Raw genomic sequence first — 25,948 nt, 5'->3', positions numbered from 1 at the left:
CAGATGTGGAATATCCCTTTGGATAGTTTGGGCCAGCTGTCCTGGCTATGTTGCTTCCCAAGATCCTGCTTGCCCCCTGCCTGCCCCTTCTGATGAGGGGATAGTGTTGGTTTGCACTGATGCTGTGCAAGCACTGCTCAGCAGTAGCCAAAACAGTGCTGTGACACCAATACAAAACACAGCACTCTGAGGGCTGCTGAGGGGAAAATGCACTCCCTCCCAGCCAGACCCAATACACAGTGTCAGCTCTTGCTTACAGTGTTTGTGTCTCTATTGAACAGGTTCTCCACTTGCAGGTAGAACAAGAGCCTCACAATGTGTGGTATCTGGGCCCTGTTTGGGAGCGATGAATGCCTTTCTGTGCAGTGTCTAAGTGCCATGAAGATAGCACATAGAGGTCCTGATGCATTTCGTTTTGAGAACGTCAATGGTTTCACCAACTGCTGTTTTGGTTTCCACCGCCTGGCGGTTGTTGATCAGTTATATGGTATGCAGCCTATCCGCGTGAAGAAATTCCCATACCTGTGGCTGTGTTACAATGGAGAAATCTACAATTTCAAACAGGTAAGTGTTGTATACATAATAAGGCAATTTAAAAAAAAATTCTTTCTTTTTTTTTTTTTTTTTCAATTTCAAGACTAGTGGATATTCAGAACGTCTTTAAAATGTGTTGGACGAGAATATCAGAAAAAAATTTGAAAGTTAGCAAAGAACTAGTGTTTAAAAGGAAGTAAATTGTCTCAGTGAGCTATGAATCTGGTAGCTTATTTAGCAACATACCTAATCTTTAATACTGAGAAATCGCTTTTTAATTGATAAGAAGGGCAGTAAATATTTGCATCTTCAGGTTTGTTCAGTTGAAAGTTAAGACACATTCCTCATTGTCTCTTTGGGAGGAGAATTCCAAGCCTCTTTCTCCCCTTCTTCTCTTTTCATAATACTAATGCTTTCAGACTGTCTTGCTCTTCAGTTGTTTTGGGTTGTAATTCTCCCAAGTTGTTGGGTATTGCATTCTTATTATTGCATCTCAATCTAGATGGGATATGTCACTTAAGATATAGTGATGCATAGTATGCATGCTTACGTATTTATATAAAAGCAACAAGCTTAGGGAGATGTTTCCAGTGTGCCACAAAAGTCCTTAGGTGTCTGCAGCAGAAGTCAGATTTTTTTGTGGGGTTTTTGAGAGTCACCTAAGTTTCTCAGGCACAAAACAAGCAGCAACTCTATTTAGTTCCTCAAGTTTCTAAATGTTCCTGATGGATGTGATGCTGTTGCTGAACACTGTCAGTGTTCCTCAGTCCCTGTGCTGAGATGTCCATACTGCCTGTGTTACTTGGCAAGATGATTCAGATCATCCAAATTTGATGTATAAAGCAGCTTAAAACTGTGTCTGCTTCTGAATCATGCTGAATGAATGTGTAAAATGTATCATATACTAAGTGTGGTATCATCAGAAACGTATGAATAATCTGAGAGATTATAGCATTTCTAATACTAATGTTACAACATCTCTAACGTCGCATTTTTTAAGACAAGTCAGGCTGCAGTCAGTCACATCAGTGACATCAGTAATGTCATTAGGAATTTGACTGAATAGGCAGGAGATTATATTTTTTTTCCCCAGTCTTCAAGTATTTGGCTGTTTGAAGGGTGAGACTTTGCCCTGCAGTACATGTGAAATGTATTGTACCAACAGTCTGTATTACTTGCAGTGTTTTGCATTGTGGTTTTTCTGTGTTGAAAGCAGTTAAGAATTACTCTCAGTCATGCTATGCACCGTCCTAAGGGTACCTTAATTGTGCAACACTTGAATTCTACAGGAATTTGTTTGGTTGTTGTCACTACATTATGTACCCTCTTTCTTTATAATGAGATTTTTCTTTCAAGCTTGTGGCTGAAATCCTTTACCTAGGAAAGGGTCATTGGTAAAACAGGTGCCTTCCTTAGGGTAATGACTTACTTATTTTAACATTGACTCAATTTGATCTAAGACTGCCCCATAAGTAACAATTAAAACCAAAGAACTTAAAATGTTAAAGCATTGTTTTTGTGGGGTTTCTTGGCTTTTTAGTTTTAATTAAAACCTCTCTTTCCCCCTGTTTTTGAAAGGACTTTTAAGAGTAGCACCAGAAGAACATGAAGAATAGTTGGTCTGACTTAAGTCTGATGGCTAATTTCTTCCTCCCCCATTTTATATGCACAGGCAGAGTGAAGGGGCTAGTTTGAGGAATGGAGGAAGATTAGGCAGAAGGAAATTCTCTGCATAAAAAAACGCTGAGGAATTGCAGTGACTGCATAAGTAAACCGAAGATTATTTCCAAAGTACTTCACTCTGCAGAGATGTTGCACGTGTCTATGTGTTTTGAGTTCGGTGGTTTTTTTTAAACAGTGTTAGTGCTTCTGAAGACCAGTGCTTCTGCACTTCTGGCTAGTGCAGTTTGACATCCTCAGATAGAAGTGTTTCCCTGAAAACTTGCCTTAATGTGAATTGCTTAAGACTGCAGTGTCAGTCTCACTGCCTAAGAGATGATCCTGGGTAAAATTTTTGTAGTGGGTTGCCCCTGACTGGGTGCCAGGCACCCACCAAAGCTTTCCTCCAACAAGTGGACAGGGGAGAGAAAATACAACTTAAGTTTCATGAGTTGAGATAAGGACTGAGGGAGGTCACTCACCAAATACTGTCATGGGTAAAACAGACTGAACTTGGGGAAATAAAATTAAATTGAATTTATTACCAACAAAATCAGAGTAGGATAATGAGAAATAAAACAAACCTTTAAAAAAACCCCTTCGCTCCACCTCTTCTGCCTTCCTGAGCTCTATCTTTTCCTCCCCAGCAGGAAAACAGAAAATGGGGGTTATGGTCAGTTTATCACATGATGCTCTGCCACTGCTGAAGGAGATTTCTTCCCCTGCTCCACTGTGGGGTCCCTCCCACAGGAGACAGTCCTCCACAAACTTCTTCAGCTTGAGTCTGTCCCACAGCAACAGTTCTCCACAGACTGCTTCAGTGTAGGTCACTCTTCCATGGGGTGCTTGTCCTCCAGGCACAGCCTGCTCCAGGATGGGTTCCTCACAGGGTCACAAGCCCTACCAGGAGACCTGCTCCAGCATGGGCTCCTCTCTCCACAGGTTGGCAGGCCCCTGCCAGGACCCTGTTCCAGCATGGGTCTCCCACGGGTTCACAGCCCCCTCTCAGGCATCCACCTGCTCTGGCGTGGTGCTCCTCCACAGGCTGCGGGTGGATCTCTGCATCCCTGTGATCCTCCATGGGCTGCAGGGGCACAGCTGCTTCACCATGGGCTGCAGCCCGGGCTGCAGGGGAATCCCAGCTCTGGCACCTGGAGCACCTCCTGCTCCTCCTTCTCCACAGACCTTGGTTGTCTGCAGGGCTTTTCCTCTCCACATATCCTCACCCCGCTCTTCTCTGGCTGTAATTACATCTGCACAGTAACTTTTCTTTCTTCTTAAATATGTTATCATCACAGAAGGATTACTATCATTCCTGATTGGCTGGGCCTTGGCCAGCGACGGGTCCATCCTGAGGCCGCCTGACATTAACTCTGCCAGATGTGGGGAACACTTCTGGCAGCTTCTCACAGAAGCCACCCTTGTAGTCCCTCCACTACCAAAGTTTGGCCACACAAACCCAGTACAGCTTTGAACGCAAAAGTTTTCCTTCTTTGGCAGAAATATTTATATAACTTCTAAAGTGTGATTTGACATACAAGATTATTCATATGAAACAATTACTAAGCAGCCAATGTTTGCAAATGGTTATTTATGTTTTTCTTTATATTTTTTCTTAGCTGCAGAAGCAGTTTGGATTTGACTTCCAAACATTAGTGGATGGTGAGGTTATCCTTCATCTATACAACAGAGGAGGAATAGAACAAACAGCATCCATGCTAGATGGTGTATTTGCTTTCATCCTTCTGGACACTGCAAACAGAAAAGTGTTTCTGGCGAGAGATACCTATGGAGTCAGACCACTGTTTAAGGTGCTGACTGATGATGGATTTTTGGGTGTCTGTTCTGAGGCAAAAGGTAAAGCCAGTTGTGTTTAGTGCCTAAATAATCTTAGGTATTGCTGTTGGAGACAAACTTCTTTGTCAGGCTTTTCTTCTTAGTATGAAGAGAAAATGAACTGTAAGTTCAGTAATATATGAGCTATACTTAGTAGTGTAAGAACTACACATCATTAAAATAAGACATCCAAGATGTTTAATTGTCCTTAATATCTCTAAAATAACTTGCTTATTTAATGAGAATTCTTTGTGTTCTGGAGTTATAGCAGTATTGAATTCAAGATGTTTTATGTTAGGCCAAAGTTAAACATAGTCTATTGACTTAGACTAGACTTACGCTACAATAAATTATATTAGACTTTGGTCTTGGTGTTATGTAGTGAACTAAGTAATTATGCCAGAGAACTGCTAATCTGTAAAAGTCAGGAATTTTGAAACCCTCCTGAAATTTACTGCAGCATTGGGTAATTTCCCAGAATCACATACTTTATTTGATGATCATTTTTTTTGTTTGAGATGACACATCACTGCACTCTCTTTTGAAGTAATTATCTCTAGTCTTGGCACTATCATAAACAAATCCAAACAATGTCAAAAGGGAGTGCCTAAAAGGCACTTTGGCTAAAATTGACTTTTATGATTATTTCTCTCCCATTTATTGTCTGTCTATTTTATTAGCAGACTCCAATGTTGACTCTTCTAATAGTAGTACTATGTAGTAATACTAAAAGCTGCACCATTTCTGTTGCTTGGGAAGGAAGAAGGGAAGGGAATGTTTTGGAGACTGTGTCCTATAACAATCACAGTGAATTACTGGTCAGTAATTCACTAACAACAAATTCTAACAAATTCTCTCTAACAACAATTCTGTGTCCCTTTTGAGGATGTCCTCAAGGGGCATCCAGGTGACCAGCAGGTGCAAAGCATTCTCTTTCACATGGGGAATGGAAATGAGGTTTGGCTACAGGTCTGATACCTGGCATTCAATAGCAGTGGAGTAGGTCAGTTGAGAACTGATGAGTTTTGAAATCACTAAATAGATGTCAATTAAGCAATCACTACAATGATGTTGTTTTATTGCAAACCCCTTGTTAGCTTGGCTACACTTAATTTTAAACTCAAAATTACTTTATAATTGTCATTCAGATTCTCCTAAGCATATTATACTTTGACCTGGACATCATGTAGTCAGTTAGAAAAGTGCTCTTCCTAGTGCTCACAGGGATAAATTGCTACTTGCCAATTAGTAAAACTTGCTGGTTTACTTTCTCTGCTATCTGCCTCAGCTTGAGATGGCTCATCCTGCCAGAAGCAGAATCGTGCTCTAGCCAGGACTGATGGTGACTCAAAAGGATATTTTTTTAATACCAGGTTTAGGATCTGGAGAAAATATTTGTATATAGTTTTAGTAGAGAGGCTGTTGAGTGAGGAATAATTTAACCATTTTAAGTCAAAAACTCTGACATTTTTCTTTTTTCCCATTTTATGTGTAGGACTTATCAACTTAAAGCATTCAACATCCTTAGGTTCTAAAGTGGAACCATTTCTTCCGGGTCATTATGAAGTGTTGGATTTAAAGCCCTCTGGCAAGGTTGCATCAGTGGAATTAGTAAAATTTCATAGCTGCAAAGATGAACCACTCCATGTTGCATGTGATACAGTGGAAGCTCTGCCTTCAGGTAGTACAGCAAAGATTTTACTCTGATTTAAAAGTGAAAAAAATCATAGTCTTTGAATGTAAAATTAGCTTTGATTGGTTTAAAAAGTACCATTTAAGAAAGAAAACAACCTGGAAGAACCTTTAAAATGTAGGGACTTTTGAATTGTTTTTGTAGGCAGTCATGTACAAAGATGGACTTGAGTGTCCCTGTTATCAAAGGAGATTCAGACAAACATCTTTGTTTCCTAGTTAGCATCATCCTGCAAAGTCTAAGTAACACTTTTTGGACATTTTTTGCCCTTCTCTTTTCTTTTTTGAGCAGGTTTTGACCTTGAAACGGTGAAAAGCAACATCCGTATTCTATTTGAAAATGCTGTTAGAAAACGTTTGATGGCTCACAGAAGGATTGGTTGTCTTCTGTCAGGTAAGTAGCAAGAACCACAGTAATTCTGTACCTTCTCTCTCTTTTCCCCATCCTCTACTAGTTAAACGAAAATATATTGGCTGTTCTGCTGTGATGTACCTGAAGGGATCTGAATCTTCATTTGCATTTTAGAACAGGCAACAGAGAACTTGTTAGTTTGGAATAAAGTTTTCCAATTTACAAATACCTTGAAAGTCTTATGCTTTTAAAGTTTACTCTGGGCTGGGATCTTGGCTTATTGAGACACTGAGCATTTTAAAATAAGGCAAATAAATATAGTATTCCTATTGAAAATCACTCAATGTATTCTTAAATACATGAGATTTAGAGTTAGGTTGGTGTCTAAAAAGAAAATGTAATTATTACATTCACTTTGTGCAGATTGAACCTAGAAGAAAGCCTTGGCATGTTTCAGAAGCAGGAAGAAGTGAAATTCTTACTTGCCACCTTTGCTTTAGTCTTCATCCTAAACTTCCTTAATTTACCGTATTACAGGAGACCATCTGGACCAAAATTATTTGCTACACTCTTTTGCAGATAAGGTAATAGCTTGTGGTACAGGAAGTTGTTCACTGACTTAGCTGATCACTGTTGTGATCTGATGGTTCAGTGTTACAGAGGTACTTCCCAGAAGTAAGGCTCTGTAACCATGGATCTGACACCTTATTTCCTGTGTTTGTGTAGCACTTGGTACTTGTGGCTAGAGTTCTGAAATGCTTTTCATGCATTCACTGAGCAACAGTAATTACATTCATTTGTCATGAACCCTATTAAATGTGCATCTGAATGAGAGAACTGGCTAGGAGATACTGCTGGACCATTTCTTTACTATGCAATCATAAAAAGTAGGAAGAAGCTAAATTAAACAGGAAGATACACAGAGTTGAAAGATCTCAGTTTCAGTAAAAAAGCTTGTTTAAACCCCAAATTTCAAATATCAAATTAGAAGGCAGTCACCAGCTCCTCAGATGCACATGGAGGAAGCAGCAAAACTAAGTGCCCGTGCTGGTATAAATAATACCAGAGTATCTCAGTGCTTCAAAATTTTGAGTATGCTTGGAACATCACAGAGAATTGCTTTTGTTTCCAATCACAGAGGGAATTCTTCAATTTCACAGTGAAAACTCGGGTTTTTATTTTCCTGATTTCCGCATCCTGAGCCCTCTGTTTTCTGTGCTCTCCTTTTCTCAGAATTCGCGTGTAATTTCGAAAGGAAATATTTTTTTTTACAAGATAGCATCCCCACAAAGGGGATCAGGGTGGGAATTGATGCTAATGCACTTAGCTGAAGAAACACATGCAGACAATAGGAAACAAAGAGAAGAGGGTTTTGCCTAATGCTTATCAGAACTGCAGGCAGATGTGGGCAAACAGGTACTGTGTTTTGCTCAGTACTTTGTAGGAGAACAGCAAGTAGAACTAGCCAAGGATTAGCAGAACTAGCTCACAATAATAAGAAGGTGGATCCTTAGAGTACATCTAGGGAGCTTGTGCATCTCTTGGTTTTATTTTTCGCTTGTTCTCCAAACTGTTCAAATCCTTTCACTCTGCTCTAGAAAGAAGAGGAGGGGAAAAAAAGAATGATTGGAGAAGAGTGGAACCCTTACACTAAACGTTTTGTTCTTTTACTTAATTCTGTTCTTTTACTTACTGCAAACAAAAAAAATCCATAGTCCTATCAGTAGGCTATCAAATGTGTAGGTGAGGGGAAGATAGGGAGTGGTTTTGAAACGAAGAATAAATCCCATTTTATCAGAGCTGAGAAGGGGCATAATCTCAAGTGGTACAATGTGTTCAGTACACTTTCTGTTTATCTGAAAGAAGGAGTCCCACTGATGCTTCTGACACCAAAAGTACTAACAACTGTAACTGAAGATGTTCCATCATAGTTGCCTGATTCTTTTATTAAAGAGGTAAATGTGCACTTGTATGAGAAGTACCTTCACACAGCTTAAAAATGAAGCCCACTTACAGGATTCCAGTATCTAGATTCCTTAAGGGGAAAGCAAGACATCATTCAAACACCTAATCAGATGATTTGTTTTGTTGGCAGGGGGCTTAGATTCCAGTTTGGTTGCAGCCATTCTTCTGAAACTGATGAAAGAAATCAACGTTAATTATCCATTACAAACCTTTGCAATTGGAATGGAAAACAGTCCTGACTTACTTGCTGCCAGGAAGGTATCTTAAGCGTTGCTTTCAGTTTGTTCTGAGCTACCGAATGCTAAACAGTGTATATTAATGGTGCTAACTTCATGGTATGGCATTAATAGTAACCCTGCATATTCATTTATTGCTGTGATGTAGATCAGTTTGCAGTAAGTCATTTGGTACAACATTTGCTGCGTAATCTTACAAAAGAGGCAGCTGGAACCTTACCTGTTTTCTCTTGCATTTGGAAGACTTTCATGATGGAGTCCCTGTTGCATTGTTGCCAAAAGGATTGTACTTTGGACTTGTCTCAGTTCTCCCTCTGGGTTTTAGGGTAGATCTCCATGCTGTGGTTCCTATACTAAGGCATTTGTATATATGTTAAGTATTGTAAATTAATTATCAGTTTGCTGAATTAACAGCTTGGTACAAACCGTTTGGCATCTGGGGTACTGTGCAGGCTTTCATTACTTTTGTGCTGCTTTTTCCCTTAAGGGCAGATATCTGGAATATTTAGAGTCTCTACAGATTCTGTTAATGTTTTAGGCAAGCAGCTGGATGGTCTGTTGCAATCATGATTGAACACTGTAATTAAGGAGACGATGTTCTCTCTGGTGAACACATCACTGCAAGTCAAAGAGCTGCTAAGTAATGTCTTTTCTTGATCTAATGTAATAATTTTCACTGTAGCAGAAGGGAACTGGTGCTTTCAATAAATGTTTTCTTTAAACACAATGTATGTTTATAAAATGTTTTAGTTGAAAAGTGATGCATTGTTTTGACTTCTTGCAAACAGGTGGCAGCACATATAGGCAGTGAACATCATGAAGTAATACTTAATACTGAAGAGGGGATTCAGGCAATAGAGGAGGTTATCTTCTCATTGGAAACCTACGATATAACAACAATAAGAGCTTCTATTGGTAAGATTTTTTTAATGGCAATCTTTGGTTTATATCACCCAAATAAAATTTTATGCAAACCCACATGTTCATCTGCTAGATCCTTTAGCTGGCACAGAACCTGGGGACTGGGATTCCAAAGTTCTGCTCCCCAGTCTGATCTGTGATACCACACTGAGGCAAAAGCAGTTATTTGCAAGTCCCTGACTGCACAAAACAACTGTCAAGAACCGTTCTTGAAGCTTTGAGATGAAAAACAATTAGTTACATAAAGAAGAAACATTAGATCTGCAGGTCTAAGTTTTCTGCTCTAGTAAGTATGAACCCTGGAGGAAGGGGGAAATTCACAGGTTTTCTGAGGTATTGAATGTTATGATAGTATAACATAGTTACCCTTTCCTTGCGTATTTTTAATACTAACATGAAGTATTTATTATTGCTCTTTAGTAACATAGGTTTAGTAACACAGGTTCTTATAATGTATGTTTGATTCCAAGAAGTGAAGGAAGTCACCAGCAGCTTCTAACAAAGCAATGCCAGCCTGATAAGAGGGAAAAAGCCCCTAATCCAGTGGGCCTTTTGCGTAATGCAAGCTACAGCATTTTACCCAGTTAACCTTGTGTCATCCTAAAACGTCACAAAAGAGTTATGAAGCCAAATAGGCAGCACAGTTTTCGAAACTGAACTCCCTGTGTGGAATTTTGTCCATGAAGATGGGATTTAGCAATGTAAAATAATGAATGCATTTCTTTAAAAATTAGAGCAAACATTTTCTGTCATTTTTAATTTGTGATTTGCTGCTTAGCATAAGAAATAATGAACTAGATCCTTTTCATTAGATTTGTAATACTTTTGTTACAAAAGCGTGCCATTCAGAGAGATGCATTGAGTGGAAGGCATAATTCTGTTTAATAAATAAATCTTTACAAAAAAATTTGAAAAAAGGGCTTCATCCAGTTCAACTCTGTGGCAGAGAGTTAAACATCAACTTTTGCTTTTCTCCAAGGCTAGAAAGGTTCTTCGGCACTGTACTGGAATTAATATGCTTAATTTCGTATTGGGTCGGAACAACTCCTGTGTGTGCTCCCACAGGAATCCTCCAGTGTTCCCAGGATCCTAAGTAGACACATCTTTCTGATATATTTGAGGGCCAAGTGTAAATACACAGTTCAGGTATATTTGCAGCACCAACTTAGTGTGGCTGTTGGTTGCTTTGAGTAAAAATGAGATGCTACTTTACATTAGTTGTTTGCTACAGAAGAAAGTAGTGTAGGAGACAAATTTCTAAAATGCTAAATTTAAAACTACTAGCTGTATATAGCATCATGTATGTAGATGTACTTTAATAACTTTATCCTTTTTTTTTTTTTAAGGTATGTATCTTGTCTCCAAATATATTCGGAAGAAAACAGACAGTGTGGTCATTTTTTCAGGAGAAGGATCAGATGAGCTGACACAAGGATATATATATTTCCATAAGGTAAGTACATTCACTATAGAGAATGCCCTTGAGTTGCTTGTTCTGCCTTTCAACAGAACATCTCTGAGATTTCAAGGTGTGATGTTTGAGAGTTGTCACAACTGTATATTTGTTGAGTTTTTCTTCTGGGGTGGCTTAAAATCCAAGAGATCATGTCAGACATCATAATCACCTAAAAAATAGCTTTCTTAATCTTCAGCAATTCCTGAGACTGTTATTTCTTGTACATAGTTTTTGCTGAGTTTGAGATCACTTGGTGGTCCTACAATTCAAATGTAGGGCAGCCAGCAATGGTTGCCTCAGTGCAGCTGTATTCCACCTGTGTGCTCCATGCTGTGTTTGTTTTCAGGCGCCGTCTCCCGAGGAAGCTGCAGAAGAGAGTGAGAGGCTTCTGAAAGAGCTCTACCTGTTTGATGTACTTCGTGCAGACAGAACTACTGCAGCACATGGGTAAAATATATTCCCTTGGATGCTGAGCACTCATAACTTAAAACCAAAGATTAGGCAGGAAAAGACTGCTGAGGATTTGTATGCCAACATGAAGTTGTAGCCTGAAGGAATTTGAAAGCACACTGCCAGATTTAATCTGATCTGTGACTATAGGGCCCACTGTGTTGCCAACTGAAATATTTTTTTTGTCTGGGACTGTACTGGTCTTTACAGAAGCAGTGAATTAGAAATACAAATATTCAGAGTTAAGGAGGGAAGGCAAACTTGTATTTGACTTTGGGGTCTTTGGAGGTTTAGACAAAGAGGAATCTTGAATCTGATGATCATCAGTACTAAAACAACATACTGAAAAGAGAAAAGTATGTGCATTAGTCAGATAGCTGACTGTAATAAAGAGGTATCAGTATACAATCTGTGTAACTGATACCTTAAAGAATCTCCAAATTGAGCGCTGTAGAAAATAGTATTGTTTTACTAAACAGAAGCATTTTACTAAAATAAATACATTAATTAAACCGAGAATAATGTTGGAAAGCTGTCTATAGATAAGAAAAAGATGGTACCTTTGGCAAAGCAAATGACTTAGCTATTGGGAAGCTTTTGTTGTATATTGATCCCACCACAAAATGACTTGCCCAGCTTTTTACAATTTTCTTATGTTTCTCTTTCCTATTAAAAAGTTGGGTAAAGTGCTGGAGAACTGCCATTTGCCTCATAATTTGTTTCATGCTTAAAATTTTCACCACACTTGAAAGGCTGTTTAATATCACATGCTGGCTGCTTTTGTTTTTCTTTGGTCCCTGCTGCACAGCACTGCTAGGAAGAAAGAACCCTCATTAACAAATTAAAACAGAATTTAAGGAGTTCAGATTTTTGGAGAAAAGGGAGAGGAACTAAGAGTAGAGAGGAAAGGATGAAATTACCATTATCAGTTAGGAGCAAGAATAACTATAAGGAAAGACTTGCAGTGCAAATCTTGTCAGTATATGGAGAAATGGAGCCCTCAGTATCTGATTACTGAATACTCAGTATTGGGTTCATTTGGGGTTTTTTTGGAAAGGTGGGTATTACTTGAGGTAGCTGAAGCTTTTTATCACAGTAGAAACTAAAGAGACAATGAAATTACTAGGGTGCAGTATAACATCTCCTTTCACTTGTGAAGCTGGACAGCATAATGTCTCTTGAGGAGACACACTGAGAGGGGTTCTTTCTGTTGAAGATGCAGTTACTGTCATTTTTTTGTTGTCTTCTGTGTCCTTAGAAGCTGTGGTATACAAAAGTGGGAAGGCTTTGTATGTGTGTATCTGCCACTGGTATAGGAGAGAACTAGTGTGAATGCTGTAGGGCTCCTTTTTGTTGTTTCTTGAAAACACAAACAAATGTAGATTTCAGAAATGACAGCAGAAGTCCTTGCTTGGTTCTGTGATATGTTTACAAATGCTGATGCACTCCTAGTGAGTGACTTGGTAGTTCTCTGAGAGGATTTTTAAAATGTGCTTTTGCATACGTGTTGCAATGGTTGTTGCAGATCCTGTAGGACTGTAATCTGTAAATTCAGGGCACTATAAACTGCCCAGCATATGGCATTATAAAACATCATAGTCTTTAATCTGTGTAGACCATACACTTTACAAATTGGTGAATTAGAATCTGGTAGTCGTAAATATGCAAGTGAAATTTCTTCTAAGTAAAAGCAGAACCTGGTGTTTATGTGAAAGACAGGGAAAGCTTAGCTGCTGTGGAATTTGTAAGTAGATGACTTGTTGGATTAATTCAGTATCTTTTCTATTTATTCCCCCTGCTTAGTCTTGAACTGAGAGTCCCATTTTTGGATCATCGGTTTACTTCTTATTATTTATCTCTGCCAGCAGAACTGCGAATCCCAAAGGTACGTAAAACTAGGGTTGGATGCAAGTGAAAGTTTATAAATTCACTGATACATGCTCTAAGCATGACCAGATTGCTGAATTAGATGGTTAAGTCCTCCACCCAAAATCAAGCATGCTCTTAAGTACTTTACTGAATTGTTGGGCTACTGGGAACCCTTTTCTGAGCAAAACTTCTGAAGGGAAACTATTTCATAAGTGTTTAAATCCAGATCTTTGCACTACAATTCCTGAGACTCATGACATTGTTTTTTTTGTTCTGGAAACAGAATGGAATTGAAAAATACCTTTTAAGATTGTCATTTGAAGATTCCAATTTACTTCCCAAAGAAATTCTCTGGAGACCCAAAGAAGCTTTCAGTGATGGTATAGCATCAGTAAAGAAGTCCTGGTTTTCCATTCTTCAGGACTATATTGATCAACAGGTACAATACCACTTTTTTTCCTTTCTCACTTAGGTCTGTTAGGTATGGTTGCCAATGGGAGGCAGCTCACATGCTTAGTTGAGAGAATAAATCTGGGTATAACAGTTAACTTGAGCTTCCTGGTGGAGGAGTAAGATAAATCTTAATCAGTGTGCTTCTAGATATCTGAGTTGGTTAAAGGCATTCGTGATCCTAGTTACAAAGAAATGTTAGACCCTGCCAGAAATGACTGTATGAGGAAATGAACATCATTTAAGTGTCTGGATTGCAAATTAGATTGTGCATCAACAAACACAATTTCTGTGTTACGGGCAAAGCAGCTGCTTCAGCTGAAGGCACTTGCATGAACTTACTCTGCAGCTGAGTAACAACATAATGACTTTATAATGTACTTTCTCGTTTGCGTCATTAGTTTTTCAAAGCTGTCCCTAGCTAAGCCTTTTTGCTTTTTAAAGCCTCTGCTTGCGTTGTTAACCAGTGAAGACTTACAGCATTTTGACTCTGTACAAGGGATAATCCTCTCTGGAGTGTAGAGGTAGTTTAATCATGGAGAGGAAGGAATAACACCCTATTTACAGCAGAGCTCCATAACATGGAAATATGTGTAGTCAAGCCTGTTGATGGGAGCTTGTCTGTCCTACCACCAACTCTGTGTTCCCCATTTTCTTTCTGTGCTTCCTCAGGCAAGAAAGTAGTTGGGTCAGGCAACAGTGTTGTGCTGCCTGCTCTGAGCCTGTATTGCTGTAGGAGCAGCAGATCTATTTCACAGAGATGAAAAGTTAGGCAGCATGTTGGCAGTGGAAGCTGCTCATTGAAATTCCCTCAACTGGTGCAACTATTCATCCTCCCTTTCTCAGCCAACTTAGCAACTGCAGGTGTCTTTGCCTCTGCATCCCAGGTCTTTTTTTGCTAAGAGTGTGGTTATACAAAGTCACCTGTTCCCCAAGCTATGAAAACAGCCTAGGAAGCCACTTACAGGGCAAAACGACTGTGTTAAGTTTTTCAACTTGTTTCACAGCAAAGGAAGGGTAGGAAAGAAATGTCTGTGACCTCACTAACAAAGGTGGTTGTGACCCAGAGAAATGGGCTTCCGTTATCATGCAGAGAAATACCAACAGCACTGGAAATACATTTGCATATTCATAAAGATCAAGTGAGCCCGTGACAAAGGTTTGACCTGTCAAACCTGTGCCTCTAGAATAGACTTTTTTTTTTTTTTTTTCAAAACTGGACATTCAGTGGTGGGTGAATCCTTGTGTGTCTTTAAAAGTTGAAGATATTTGCAGCTTAACTTGAGTTTTGCTTATGTCTGTAGGTTGATGACCTTTTACTGGAGAAGGCAGCAGAGAAATATCCTTTCAATCCTCCTAAAACAAAAGAAAGTTATTACTACCGCCAGATCTTTGAAAAGCACTACTGCGGGCGGAGCAGCTGGCTGCCCCACTACTGGATGCCAAGATGGGTTAAAGCTACTGATCCTTCTGCACGCACATTGAAGCATTACAAGTCGGATACCCAAGAATAGGCTGTTCAAATAATCCCCCAATAAAAGTGCTACAAGCGTTTTGTGTGCACTCTGCTTTAAGAAAACCAAACAAATTATGCAAACCTAAAGCTTAAATCATCTTTAAGATGTACTTTGACAATGCTATTGGAAATGACAGCTTTCTGTTGTTAGTGTACTATTAAAAACTTATGCTGCTGTACCAAACCTTTGTAATTCATGGGAAAATACTTTCTGGACAAGGGACTACTTTATTTGACAGCTCTGTTCCTTATGTAACCTTGATGGTATTAATTTTCCTTGAAGTCATTTAATATATTTTAATGTGAGCTCTGTTTTGAGGACTTCAGTCAGGCTGAGGGATGCAAACAGCTGCTGACCCTCTGAGCAAAGGGGAATTGGACCCTTGCTATCTAGTGATTTGTGTTCCTGTCTGTGGGACTTGGATAGTCTCTATATTATTCTATTCTGAATGTCCTTCTACACACTCCTGAAAACCTTGGTCTAGTTTTGAAAAAGTATTTAGATACTCATAGCTATGCAGAGATGCTTACTATAGTTTATAATAGGGGTGGTGCTGGGTGTTAATTAAAAGAATGGCAACCTTATTTTTTACTGTGAAGCCACCAGTTGGCTGTTCTGTAAAGAACAGTTGAAAGACTGTTATCAAAGAGCAGAATAGATAAGAGAAGCCAAGTTATGTCTTTGTTTCTAACTCAAGGAATTCCATTTTTTAATGTATTTATTATTCTTGAAAAAATCGTGTTAACTGGGTGAAGTGTATCAGTCTGATGAAAATTGCATGAATAAGTATTTTAAGAAATTTTTCATTTGTTGTGAGAGTTTTCCCACCCGTATGATGAAAAGGTCGACTGCTTCTGCTGAACTGCATGTGGCTGACTGTGGGTGAACTGAACCTGTCAGCCATAGACTCTAGTTGGACAAAACATCGCTGACAACAATGGGATCAGGCGCCTTGCTTGGAAAAATGGGGGAAAAGCTGCTTCAGAAATCACAAGAACTTCTAATACTCTACTGAAAAAAACCCTGATTTTTTACCCAAGACAACTTTTTATTAACTTCTTAGTTGTGGGTGTTACTTTTGTGAAGGTAACTTAAATATAAGGGTGGTCAAGAAGTATGTATGTGTGCCGCAGATTGACTTGATTAGCATCATGCTCTTTATGAAAACAAGTCTGCTTTATTGTCCCTCTTGACTAGGAGACCAAAGCCATTTTTTATTTAAAAGATACAATATAAGCTGTTCTGATTTAAAACCTTCATAAAATGACTGGTTGTCTGTTTGTTGCTCCACCCTAATCCTGCATTTGAGTCTCTATCCCAGAAACTTTACTGAAACCTTTTCGTGGCACCACTGCACTTGAGAGCTGTCTGTAATATGTTCCTGCAGCTTTCTTCACTTAAGGGCCATGTGCTTGTCTTTTTGGATGTCTTTGAAGCAGTAATGGATATTTTGATTTGAGAGAGGAGTTTAGAGTATGCGGTTAGGTACTGATTTGTAAAGATAAGATTTACTACTCACTGTAAACTTCCAAGACTGAGGTAAGAAAACAGCATTTGCCTGAAGTGAAAATAGGCTAAACACATTTTGGGGTCACTGCTCAAATGTACTTTCTGCTGCAACCTTGCAGCAGTCAAGGAAATCCAGCTAAATTTTTAAAAATTCCTAATACATTGGAGGTTTATATATCAGGGCAATATTCTAGACTGATGATTCAGTTATTTTAGCTTTTTACTGATGTGCAGAGGAAGAATACAGTATTTGCTGCCTCGTTAAAGGTCTTTTGAGTGTAAAATCCGTTCATTCCTTCTCCATGTATGGAATTCTACAGCCTTTTTGGTTTCTGGGATACTATATTTTCTCTTTTTATCCTTTAAAATAAAAATTGAGGCAAAAAAAGACAAAACAAAAAAGAAAATGTAAGACAAAAAACATTCGGCTACTCTGGATCATCTGCTAGCTACATGATGTTTGTAGTTTGTCACAGGAGGGAACGGGGTGCAGATCCAGGGTGCACTGCTGTCTTGTCTAGTTTTCCTCTAGCTTTATTCCTGATGTGGTAGCCTCTTTTTCTCACTCTGTTTCTTTTGAATAAAATTAAGCTGGACTGTTCTGACAGCTTGAGTGTATTGGTTTGAGTATTGTGTCAGATGGGGATGGGGAAGGCAGAGATGAGTAGTTGCTTGTCTTGCAGGACTGTAGGGTTCTTGCAAAGTGGCTAAAAGAATGTATGGAGTTTTTCATTGATTTGAGGTGGTTTTGTTTTAATTTGAATTAAGTAAGTAAATTTTGTTTTCCCGGCAATCTTTCCTTCTTTTGAAGGAGAAATTAACAGTTCCAAAGAGAGCAGAGCAGGGTATGAGACCTACCAGGTGCTTAAGGTTGCCCAGTGACGCCCATGCCCTTCATCTTTTTAATGAAGCCTATGTGCTGTTTCAGCCTCCTATTGGTTGGTTGTGTGGAGCCTCACTGACTGTGCCACATCCCAGTGTCCCTGACAGTGGCTCTCTAGAGAAGCTCCCCAGTACAAACCAGCATGTAAGATCCAGGGAACACTTGGCAGGACTTTAGGGACCCTTAGTGCATTGGTCAGAGATTTTTGTGTGGGATGGTTTGAAATTATGTAAAATTTTTGGAACTGTGTTTAAAATCACAGAAAAGTGTAAAAGCAGCCTATTTTAATTAGAGTCTTTGGAGGGGTGGACTTAGTTTGTTCTGATACAGACCTAGTTTCCGATTCCCATTAACAGAAGTTGTGGAAGGAGGATTTGATACAAGGTAGGCCTGTGTTTGAGCTGGCTTTTGAACAGTCTCTCCAAAGGAGAGAGTGGCTGCAGTGTGGGAGAGGCTGCTTATTTCTGTAACGAGTTACACTGTGTTCCTCAGCGCCTCTCCATGGGATAGCCAAAGCGCATGCATCACCTGCACCATGCAGGTTCCTCATTTTGGAACTTTGGGGCCTGTTGCTTTTTATTTATGTGTCTTCATCGACATTGTGGTTGATGGAAAGGCTGCAGTTAGGAAAGTCTTAGAAAGTTTTGTGTGAGCCTGACTCTGGATGCAGGTAACGCACACAATTGTAATTATTTTTATTTAATGATATCAATTTATTTTAATTTAAAAGAGTAATTTTAATTTTTTCTTTACAAAGCTTGTTCCCAGGAAATGGACAAAGAAGAATGAAGCAGAGAGGTGGTCTTTGCTGCTGTGCTGTCCTGCGAGTTGGTAGGGGTTAATAGCTAGGGGAGGTGGTACATTAACAGCTGCTTTCTAAGACCTGTTTGTGGTCTTTCACCCACCCGTCTCTGTAGTGCCCCTTTCCATCTTTTTGTTGCCTGGAAACTCTTTCAATAAGAGAACTGGCTGGGCAACCAGTTTTTTCCAGCACTATGCTCAGGTGTGGATCTTTCAGTCATCGTATGAGCTACAACAAAAGAGGTTGACTACTCTGGAGTCCACCTGACTATTGTGTTTCTTGCATGCAAGCGAGTCAGGGCTGATTCTGTCCCCTGTTTTGTGTCCCGGGAAGCCAACGGGCAGCCACGTTTCTCTCAGCATGACACAAAGAGTCTGTCAAAATTTGGATTCGGATCGAGAAGTTGCTTCCGGGATGATTTAATTTTTTTTCCTAATTTCCTTTTTCTAGCCGGCAGATGGCAGCCTCTATTTAGCTCGTCCTTGCAAATGAGCTCCTCATCCCTGGGGAAGATGCTCTCCATCCTGCTCTCCTTCCCGCTCTCTTTCTGCTTTTAGTATCTTCCTTCACAAACGCTTGTCACTGGGATTTGTGCGTGAGCTTAATGGAATTTAATAAGTACTTGATTAGAATAAGGATAAAGCCAAGCATGAAATAAAACGCTTTCAATTTGGTCTTGCTCAAAAGATGTTGTGCAGAGCTTCCATGCTGGTTCTGCAGTTAAGGCAGCAGCTAACAGTTGCTTTGCATTAGTATTGAAGGCATTCAAAATTGAATTTAGAGATAATTCAAAACTAGTTATATTAAAAATCAGTAATGTGAGTTGGAACAAGTAAAAAATGTCAGTTCTAGGGAAGATGGAAGACAATACCAGACTAGGGAATAAGCAGAGTTAATTTTACCTCTGAAGTTGCTAGGGTTTTTAGTTTTTCCTTTTTTCTTTGTGATTAATGTATGGATCACAGGATTTCAGATAGTCATACAAAGAGAACATTATGATAGAATCATAGAAAAATTTGGGCTGAAAGGCACCTTAAAGATCATGTAGTTCCAACCTCTCTGCCATGGGCAGGGATGCCTTTCAGTAGACCAGATTGCTCAAAGTCCCATCCAACCTGGCCTTTAACACTTCCAGGGATGAGACACCCACAACTTCTCTGAGCAACCTGTTACAGTGTCTCACCACCCTCACAGTAAAGAATTTCTTCCTTATATCTAATCTAAACTTACTCTCTTTCAGTTTAAAGCCATTACCCCTTGTCCTATCACTAAATATCCTTGTAAAACATCCCTCTTCAGCTCTCTTGTAGGCTCCCTTTGGGTACTGGAAGGTGCTATAGGTCTCCCCGGAACCTTCTCTTTTCCAGGCTGAACAGCCCCAAATCTCTGTCTGCCTTCATGGGGAGGTACTCCTGCCCTCTGATCATCTTCGTGGCATCCTCTGGACTCACTGCAACTGCTCCATGTCCTTCCTGCGCTGAGGGCCCCAGAGCGGGATGCAGCAGTCCACGGGGTTTCATCTGAGTGGAGTAGAGGGGCAGAATCCCCTCCCTTGATGTGCCGGCCACCCCTCTTTTGGTGCAGCCCAGGAAACCATCAACTTTCTGGGCTCCAAGCGTACATTGCTGGCTCATGGTGAGCTGCTTGTCCACCAGCACCCCAAGTCCTTCCCCTTGGGACTGCTCTCCACCCAGCCTGTATTTTTCTTGAGATTGTTCTGACCCAAGCGTGAGGCGTTGCCCTTGGCCTAGTTGAACCTCAGGAACCCACCTCTCAAGGCTGCTAGGAAGTTTTACAGGTGCACATCAGAGAGGCTTAGGCACTTGTTTTCTCAAAAGTATTATTTTAAAAATAGGTATGCATTATTAAATGAAGTACATAATATAAATTTGGAAAGATTTCCCTTTTATGTTAATGGTCAATCCAGTTGTTTTGTGAACTCTGTGATGATAAATTGTGTATACCTGAGCATCTAGACTTGAGCCCTGTCAGGAAAAAATATCCCCCAGTGACCACTGGTGGTGTAATTGCAATGTGGAAACACACACAGCCTTTTGCCTGCTCCAGGCATCAAGACATGCTCTGCATGCTGTGAGAGAGGTCTTCTGCATTTTTTTTCTTTTTTTTTTCCTTTTTTTTTTGGTGGTACAGGATGCTTAATTGATGAATTTTCATCAAGGAGAAGATAGAGTAATTGAGTCCAAAACAGTACTTTAGAAAATTATAATACTGGGTACATAAAATTATTTGAACTGACCTCAATTCCTAAACCATAATCATCTTGCAGAGGCCAAGAGGAGAGTCAGATTGTTCTGGTTGCAAAAGCAGACTCCATTTTTGCTACTTCTATCAAGGATAGAAGTAGTTGTCTATATTAATAAACTGTATTATTTAACGTCTTTCACCACTGCTCTTGAAGACTGCCTTTAACACCTGGGGCAAAATGTATATTAATACAAATTACTTTTGATTAAAACCATTATTATTTTAGCACAAAAAGGAAGGGGGTGGTAGAAAGGAGTGCTCTCGTTTTAAATATTTAAATACTCATTATACCAAAGTGATACAAATTTCTGGCTGACTGACAACTTGCTAATAATAGCTTAAAAATGCAAATAGAGCTATTATCCCAATTGACACTAATTGGAACTCCTTTGGCAGCCTGGGAGGGCAGGACAGGAAGGTTTGATTGTTTCCTAGAGCTGGAATTGGGCTGGTAAGGAAGTGTGGGGAAGATGTGCTGTGGATAAACAGGTTTCCATCTGCACACATCAGAATTCATTATGCTGTATTTCAAGAAACTGCTCTGAAGTGCTGTCTTGTGCCTATGTACAATTTTGGTGAGGTTTGTGGTGCACTGGGCTGGTCTCACTCACGCCCACACAGTGCAGGTTTTGCCCAGGCTGAGTTAGCACTGTGGGACTCCAAGCTGTAAATGCTCGAGTCTCACAAAATAGCTATGATACCTTCTGGGTATTATGTAAATCCACAGTTTTAAAATTCACTGAACTATAATTTCTTTAAAATGTAGTCTTAAGAGTAACTACACTGTATGTATATATTACTTCAGTAATTATTGTGTATCTTCTCCAAGCAAGGTTTGCTTCCAGATGGTATTGCTTGAATTTTAATGCTTTGGTACACAGAAACACAATGTTGCTATTGTTGTCTGAGTGTTATAACAGTGAAAATTAAATCATTTTTATGTGCAAAATTGAATATCTGTGATTAAAGGTGTTCTATTACTCAGCTAGATGTTTTCAATGCTAACTAGTTTATGAAAATAAAGTTGAAGTTATATTAACATGTGCTGGTGCTGAGGCACTCTAGCTCTGATTGAAAGTAAAAGGCATGAATTTATGCAGCTCTTTACCTGCTTCACACAGTTTCACCCTTTCTTGCCTTTGGGTGGTGTCTCCATTGTTAACATGGTTCGACTCCACGATCTTAAGGGTCTTTTCCAACCTAAATGCTTCTATGCTATGTTGGTGCAGGTGTATCCTTTAACTCTTCCATAGCTATGCTGCTGAAATAAAAATGTAGGAAATTGTTTAGATAGGAAAAAAACAGAAAAGGCACTTTTTTCCCCCCTCAAATATTTTCTTAGCATTTAACATACTTTATAATTTGTGAAGTTTCTTTGCACTTAGCTAGCACATTGCAGAAGTTGCTGGTTAGGTACATGGTGTGCATTGCATTTCTAGCACAGCCACTGTTGTTACTTCTGGCCAAGCCATCTCACCTTGCTGGGCTTCCTCCCTCCAGGCTTCTGGGAGAGCATGAAGCACCATGACAGTCGAAGTGTTTTGTTGTCCAACAGTCTGTTCACATTTCACTTCTTCCATATGCAGTAAGTGGTAATATTGTTTAATTTGGAGATGGATGTAGAAAACAAGAGGTGATTTTTTTGCACACGCTCTGTGTACCTCTCTTTTAATAGGAATTTCTGAGCTGGCTTATTCTGAAAGAAATCAGATACCTATCAGGAGTGGAGCAGTGACAATTTTTAATGAATATCATAATGAATTTCACACAGCATCTACAGCTGACAAATGTTTCAGTCTCTGTCAAGAATATTAAAAGAATAATGCACAGAGTATCTTTTTTTCTTCCCTGAAGGATGTAGGTTCAAGGATGTATGTTCACTTGCTAACACCAAAAACAAAAATTAAAAAATCATTACTCTTCCAGTAACAAATATTTTCTATAAAGGGAAGTGAGGTCTTTTGAAGATAACATGAGGACATGTAGCTGTATCTGGCACTGCAGGTGGCTCTATGCTGACACAGTACAACTCCATGGAAGGAGCCAGTGTGTGCTCTTGTCCTGTCACTCCCGTCACTCCATGAGATGTTTGTCAGTGCAGCGTGTAATATTATGTCTAAGGGAACTGCTTGGGCTCATCAGAAGAGCATTTGGTCGTTACCAAAGTTTGCACTGGGACTTGTTCAGTATCTCCTATGATAAAGCAGTTAAGAGACATAGTTGAAAGGACAAAGTTTGTGTTTAAATAATGGCTATTGGTAGCTCTGAAGGAGCTGTTACTGGCATACTCTGAATAAACATAATTTTAAAGAATCACTTTACTAATTTACAAAAAACTTCTTGACGTTATTCTGCTCTAGCTCATGATGATTAGAGGCTGGGTTCGTGCAAGATGCCCATGCCTAGACATTTCCGGATCCTTCCTTTTCTTTTGGTTAGGACCATGCTGAAAAATACCTGACATGAAACAAGGACTTGCTTGTGGCCTCAGAGTTAGGCAAGTGCTGCAGAGCCTGAGCTCTCCAGGTGAAGTGAGTTGTGGAGAGCCAGACCCCCCTTGCAGCTCCCCAGTTCATGGGCAGGGTTTGTGAGCAGTGGCTCTGGCTCTGGCTTTGGCTTGCCAGGTTAAGTTTGGCTGCATCTGCACCATGGACAACCAGTCTCCATGCAACGGCAGAGAGATGGAGATGACGAGTAGAGCTGCTGGTCCTCTGTGTCACTCTTGGGCAAGACAGGCTTCTGAGAGTTTGACTTCAGCATCCCCATCTGGGTGGAGGGGAGTGCGTGTGTGTGAGAGAGACAGTGCCTACCAGAAGAGCAGCCACACCTCACAATGCAGATGACTGATGTATTTCTGGGGGAAAAAAGAAGCAAAAAGGGTGCTGAGCATGTTGAAGGTGAGCTGTAATGTCAAACTGCCTGTAGCATCCTCAGTGGGGACAATTATCAGCATTACTCTGGGTTTACTGTCTATGCTTATTTCCTAGAAATATTTTTATTGCTTTATTTAAAGCTTGCTTGCATTTTGCTGAGAGATGTCCTTGCTGCAGTGTTATTGATTAGGTTATGCAGCCTGATGGATGTCAGACTGTTGCCACCAAAAACAGCTCAGTCTGTGTCACAGCTGTGGCTGGCTGTTGTGGAGACAGTGAGGGATTTAGTGAAAGCCTCTCCAAAGCCTGCACTGGAGCTGGAGAGTGGGCACTGCCCAGTGATCCAAGGCATGAGAGGCCCAGGGCTACAAGCAATGCTGTCCAATTCATAAAAGTGTTTAAAAGCTGATGGAGCCCTAAAAGGCAGATTAAAGACCACAAAAATTATTTAAAACTCTCTTTGAAATACTCAATAGTCCATAGACTATACTGGTAAAGACTAAGGGCTGATAAAAGATAGTTTATAATTCCTCTTTGAGTTTCCAGGATCCCAAGATGCCTGTGAAGGCAAATACTGGTATGGGGAGGTGTTGGGAGTGAGTCTGAGGTAGGGACAGGCAGCTGGGCTGGATGCCTGCAGATGTGTGCAATTCATGCACCTCCACATCTGCCCAGAACCTGCTGGGGAGGCACAGCCCCATAGCCCTGACGTGGCATGGCCTTATAATTCCTCTTTGAGTTTCCAGGATCCCAAGATGCCTGTGAAGGCAAATACTGGTATGGGGAGGTGTTGGGAGTGAGTCTGAGGTAGGGACAGGCAGCTGGGCTGGATGCCTGCAGATGTGTGCAATTCATGCACCTCCACATCTGCCCAGAACCTGCTGGGGAGGCACAGCCCCATAGCCCTGACGTGGCATGGCCTGGCTGAGCCATCCCTGCCAGCACTGAAATGTGGGGAGGGTTCTATTTTCCTGCCAGCACTGAAATGTGATGATGGGTTTTTTGTATTGCTGGTAGAGTCAGCTGGAACATTTCAGACTATGCCTTTTGGTGTGTTTTCTTTATATCTCGCTGGGAATATGTCTATACAAACATATAAATCAGTGCCAATTTGAAACTTATTTTTCAAAACCCAAATTAGCACAAATCTGATATTATTTTGCCACCAGAAATTAAAATGAGTTGTTTCAAATGCTAAATTAAAACCACTCAACAGACTGACATGTAAAAGAAAACTGTTTTAATGACAGAGGCTCAGCCTTTCCTTCTAGAGTAAATTGTGGTAATGCCATTGACATGCTTGAGAGAAGGAATGCCATCCAGAAGGACTTTGACAGGTGTGGGGAGTGAACCTATGTGAATTTCATGAGGTTCAGCAAGGCCAAGTGTAAGGTTCCACACCCGGGTCAGGGCAATCCCAAGAACAGATACAGGCTGGGCAGAGAATGGATTGAGAGCAGCCCTGAGGAAAGGACTTAGGACTCTTTGTGGACAAGCAACTCAACATGACCCAGCTCACAGCCCAGAAACACAACCACATCCTGGGCTGCATCAAAAGCAGCGTGGCCAGCAGGGCAAGGGAGGTGATTCCAGCCCTCTGCTCTGCTCTGGTGAGACCCCACCTGCAGTGCTGCATCCAGCTCTGGGTTCCTGAGAACAGGAAGAACATGGACCTGTTGGAGCCAGTACAGCGGATGGGCATGAAGATGATCAGATATTTAAATTGAAAGAGAGACTTAGATTGGTTTTAAGGAAGAAATTCTTTACAATGAGGGTGGTGAGACTCTGCAACAGGTTGCCCAGAGAGGCTTTGCGTACCCCCGCCTCCTGGAAGTGTTCAGTGGCAATTTGGTTGGAGCTCTGAGCAACCTGGTCTAGTGAAATGTGTCCCTGTCTGGGGCAGGGGGTTGGACTAGATATCTTTAAAGATGCCCCCATCCCAAACCATTCTAAATTTTTTCTAGAAAAATTCAGTCCTATCTGTTTACTGGATGCTGTTATTTACCTGTGTTGTCTTTCAAACTCTCAGAGCCCACTGTCTGTTTGTGGGCTTTGCAGTGGTTTCTTCTGCAGGGAGGTTTTTGAGATGTGCAGGCTGCAGGGAGTGGATGGTGTGGCTTTTGCTCTTCTCTCTGTGTCTCACAATTCAGCACATGGACTGTGAGCTCTGTGAGCATTGGGGACCTTCAGGCAAGGGTAACAGCATTTTAGAGTTTTTCTCTCTTTTTACCCTTCACTGAGCATTACTCAACATGATTTCCACAGTCCTTTTGCTGTGCTGCTATCCCAGCAGTCAGCTTCTCCTCCTCATTGAGCTCAGTGGGAGTTCATACAGAAGTTTATTAGTCAGAAAATTAGCCCTGGAAAGACAAAGAGCTGCCAGAATGCCAGTACAGCCCCAGTGTCTCACATCAGTGTGGTCCCTGCCACAAGTCCACCCCAGTTTTTCCACCATGCAGCCCCCCCACCCTGTTAGATCTGGCTTCTACCTAGCTGAAAGTGGGATCTGTTTTAAGCATGGGCAGGCTTACATGCTGCTTCTAACGTAGCAGGAGTGAGGTCCTGTACCCAGCTGCTCCTACTGGGGGTAGTTGTGATGATGCCTTAGGTAACCTTGAAAATAGAGGTTTAGAAGTTCATTTCCAAAATGGAAAACAACAAGCAGTGAGTCCCTTTGTA

General features: G+C 40.5%; 1 protein-coding gene across 1 annotated transcript; it reads left to right on the top strand.

The window, feature by feature from the left end:
• The first annotated feature begins 280 nt into the window (after positions 1-280).
• Positions 281-17,053, top strand: ASNS (asparagine synthetase (glutamine-hydrolyzing)). The gene is made up of 11 exons (XM_008629930.2): positions 281-564; positions 3,813-4,050; positions 5,525-5,710; positions 6,014-6,115; positions 8,169-8,296; positions 9,063-9,189; positions 10,542-10,648; positions 10,998-11,098; positions 12,905-12,986; positions 13,254-13,409; positions 14,725-17,053. The coding sequence occupies exons 1-11, from the start codon at positions 316-318 to the stop codon at positions 14,932-14,934; spliced, it is 1,686 nt and encodes a 561-aa protein (XP_008628152.1). The 5' UTR covers positions 281-315; the 3' UTR covers positions 14,935-17,053.
• Positions 17,054-25,948: the final 8,895 nt, after the last annotated feature.

Source organism: Corvus brachyrhynchos, unplaced genomic scaffold (assembly GCF_000691975.1).
Source record: "Corvus brachyrhynchos isolate BGI_N302 unplaced genomic scaffold, ASM69197v1 scaffold142, whole genome shotgun sequence".
Classification (NCBI taxonomy): domain Eukaryota; kingdom Metazoa; phylum Chordata; class Aves; order Passeriformes; family Corvidae; genus Corvus; species Corvus brachyrhynchos.
Note: the sequence above shows the minus strand (reverse complement) of the source record. Positions and strands in the feature narration are given on the sequence as shown.

Excerpts from the sequence above, each read along its gene's own strand:
- ASNS (XM_008629930.2), top strand. The coding sequence starts at position 316 with ATGTGTGGTATCTGGGCCCTGTTTGGGAGCGATGAATGCCTTTCTGTG. Across the intron at positions 6,116-8,168 it reads GATTGGTTGTCTTCTGTCAG|GGGGCTTAGATTCCAGTTTG; the intron begins GTAAGTAGCAAG and ends TTTTGTTGGCAG. Across the intron at positions 11,099-12,904 it reads AGAACTACTGCAGCACATGG|TCTTGAACTGAGAGTCCCAT; the intron begins GTAAAATATATT and ends CCCCCTGCTTAG.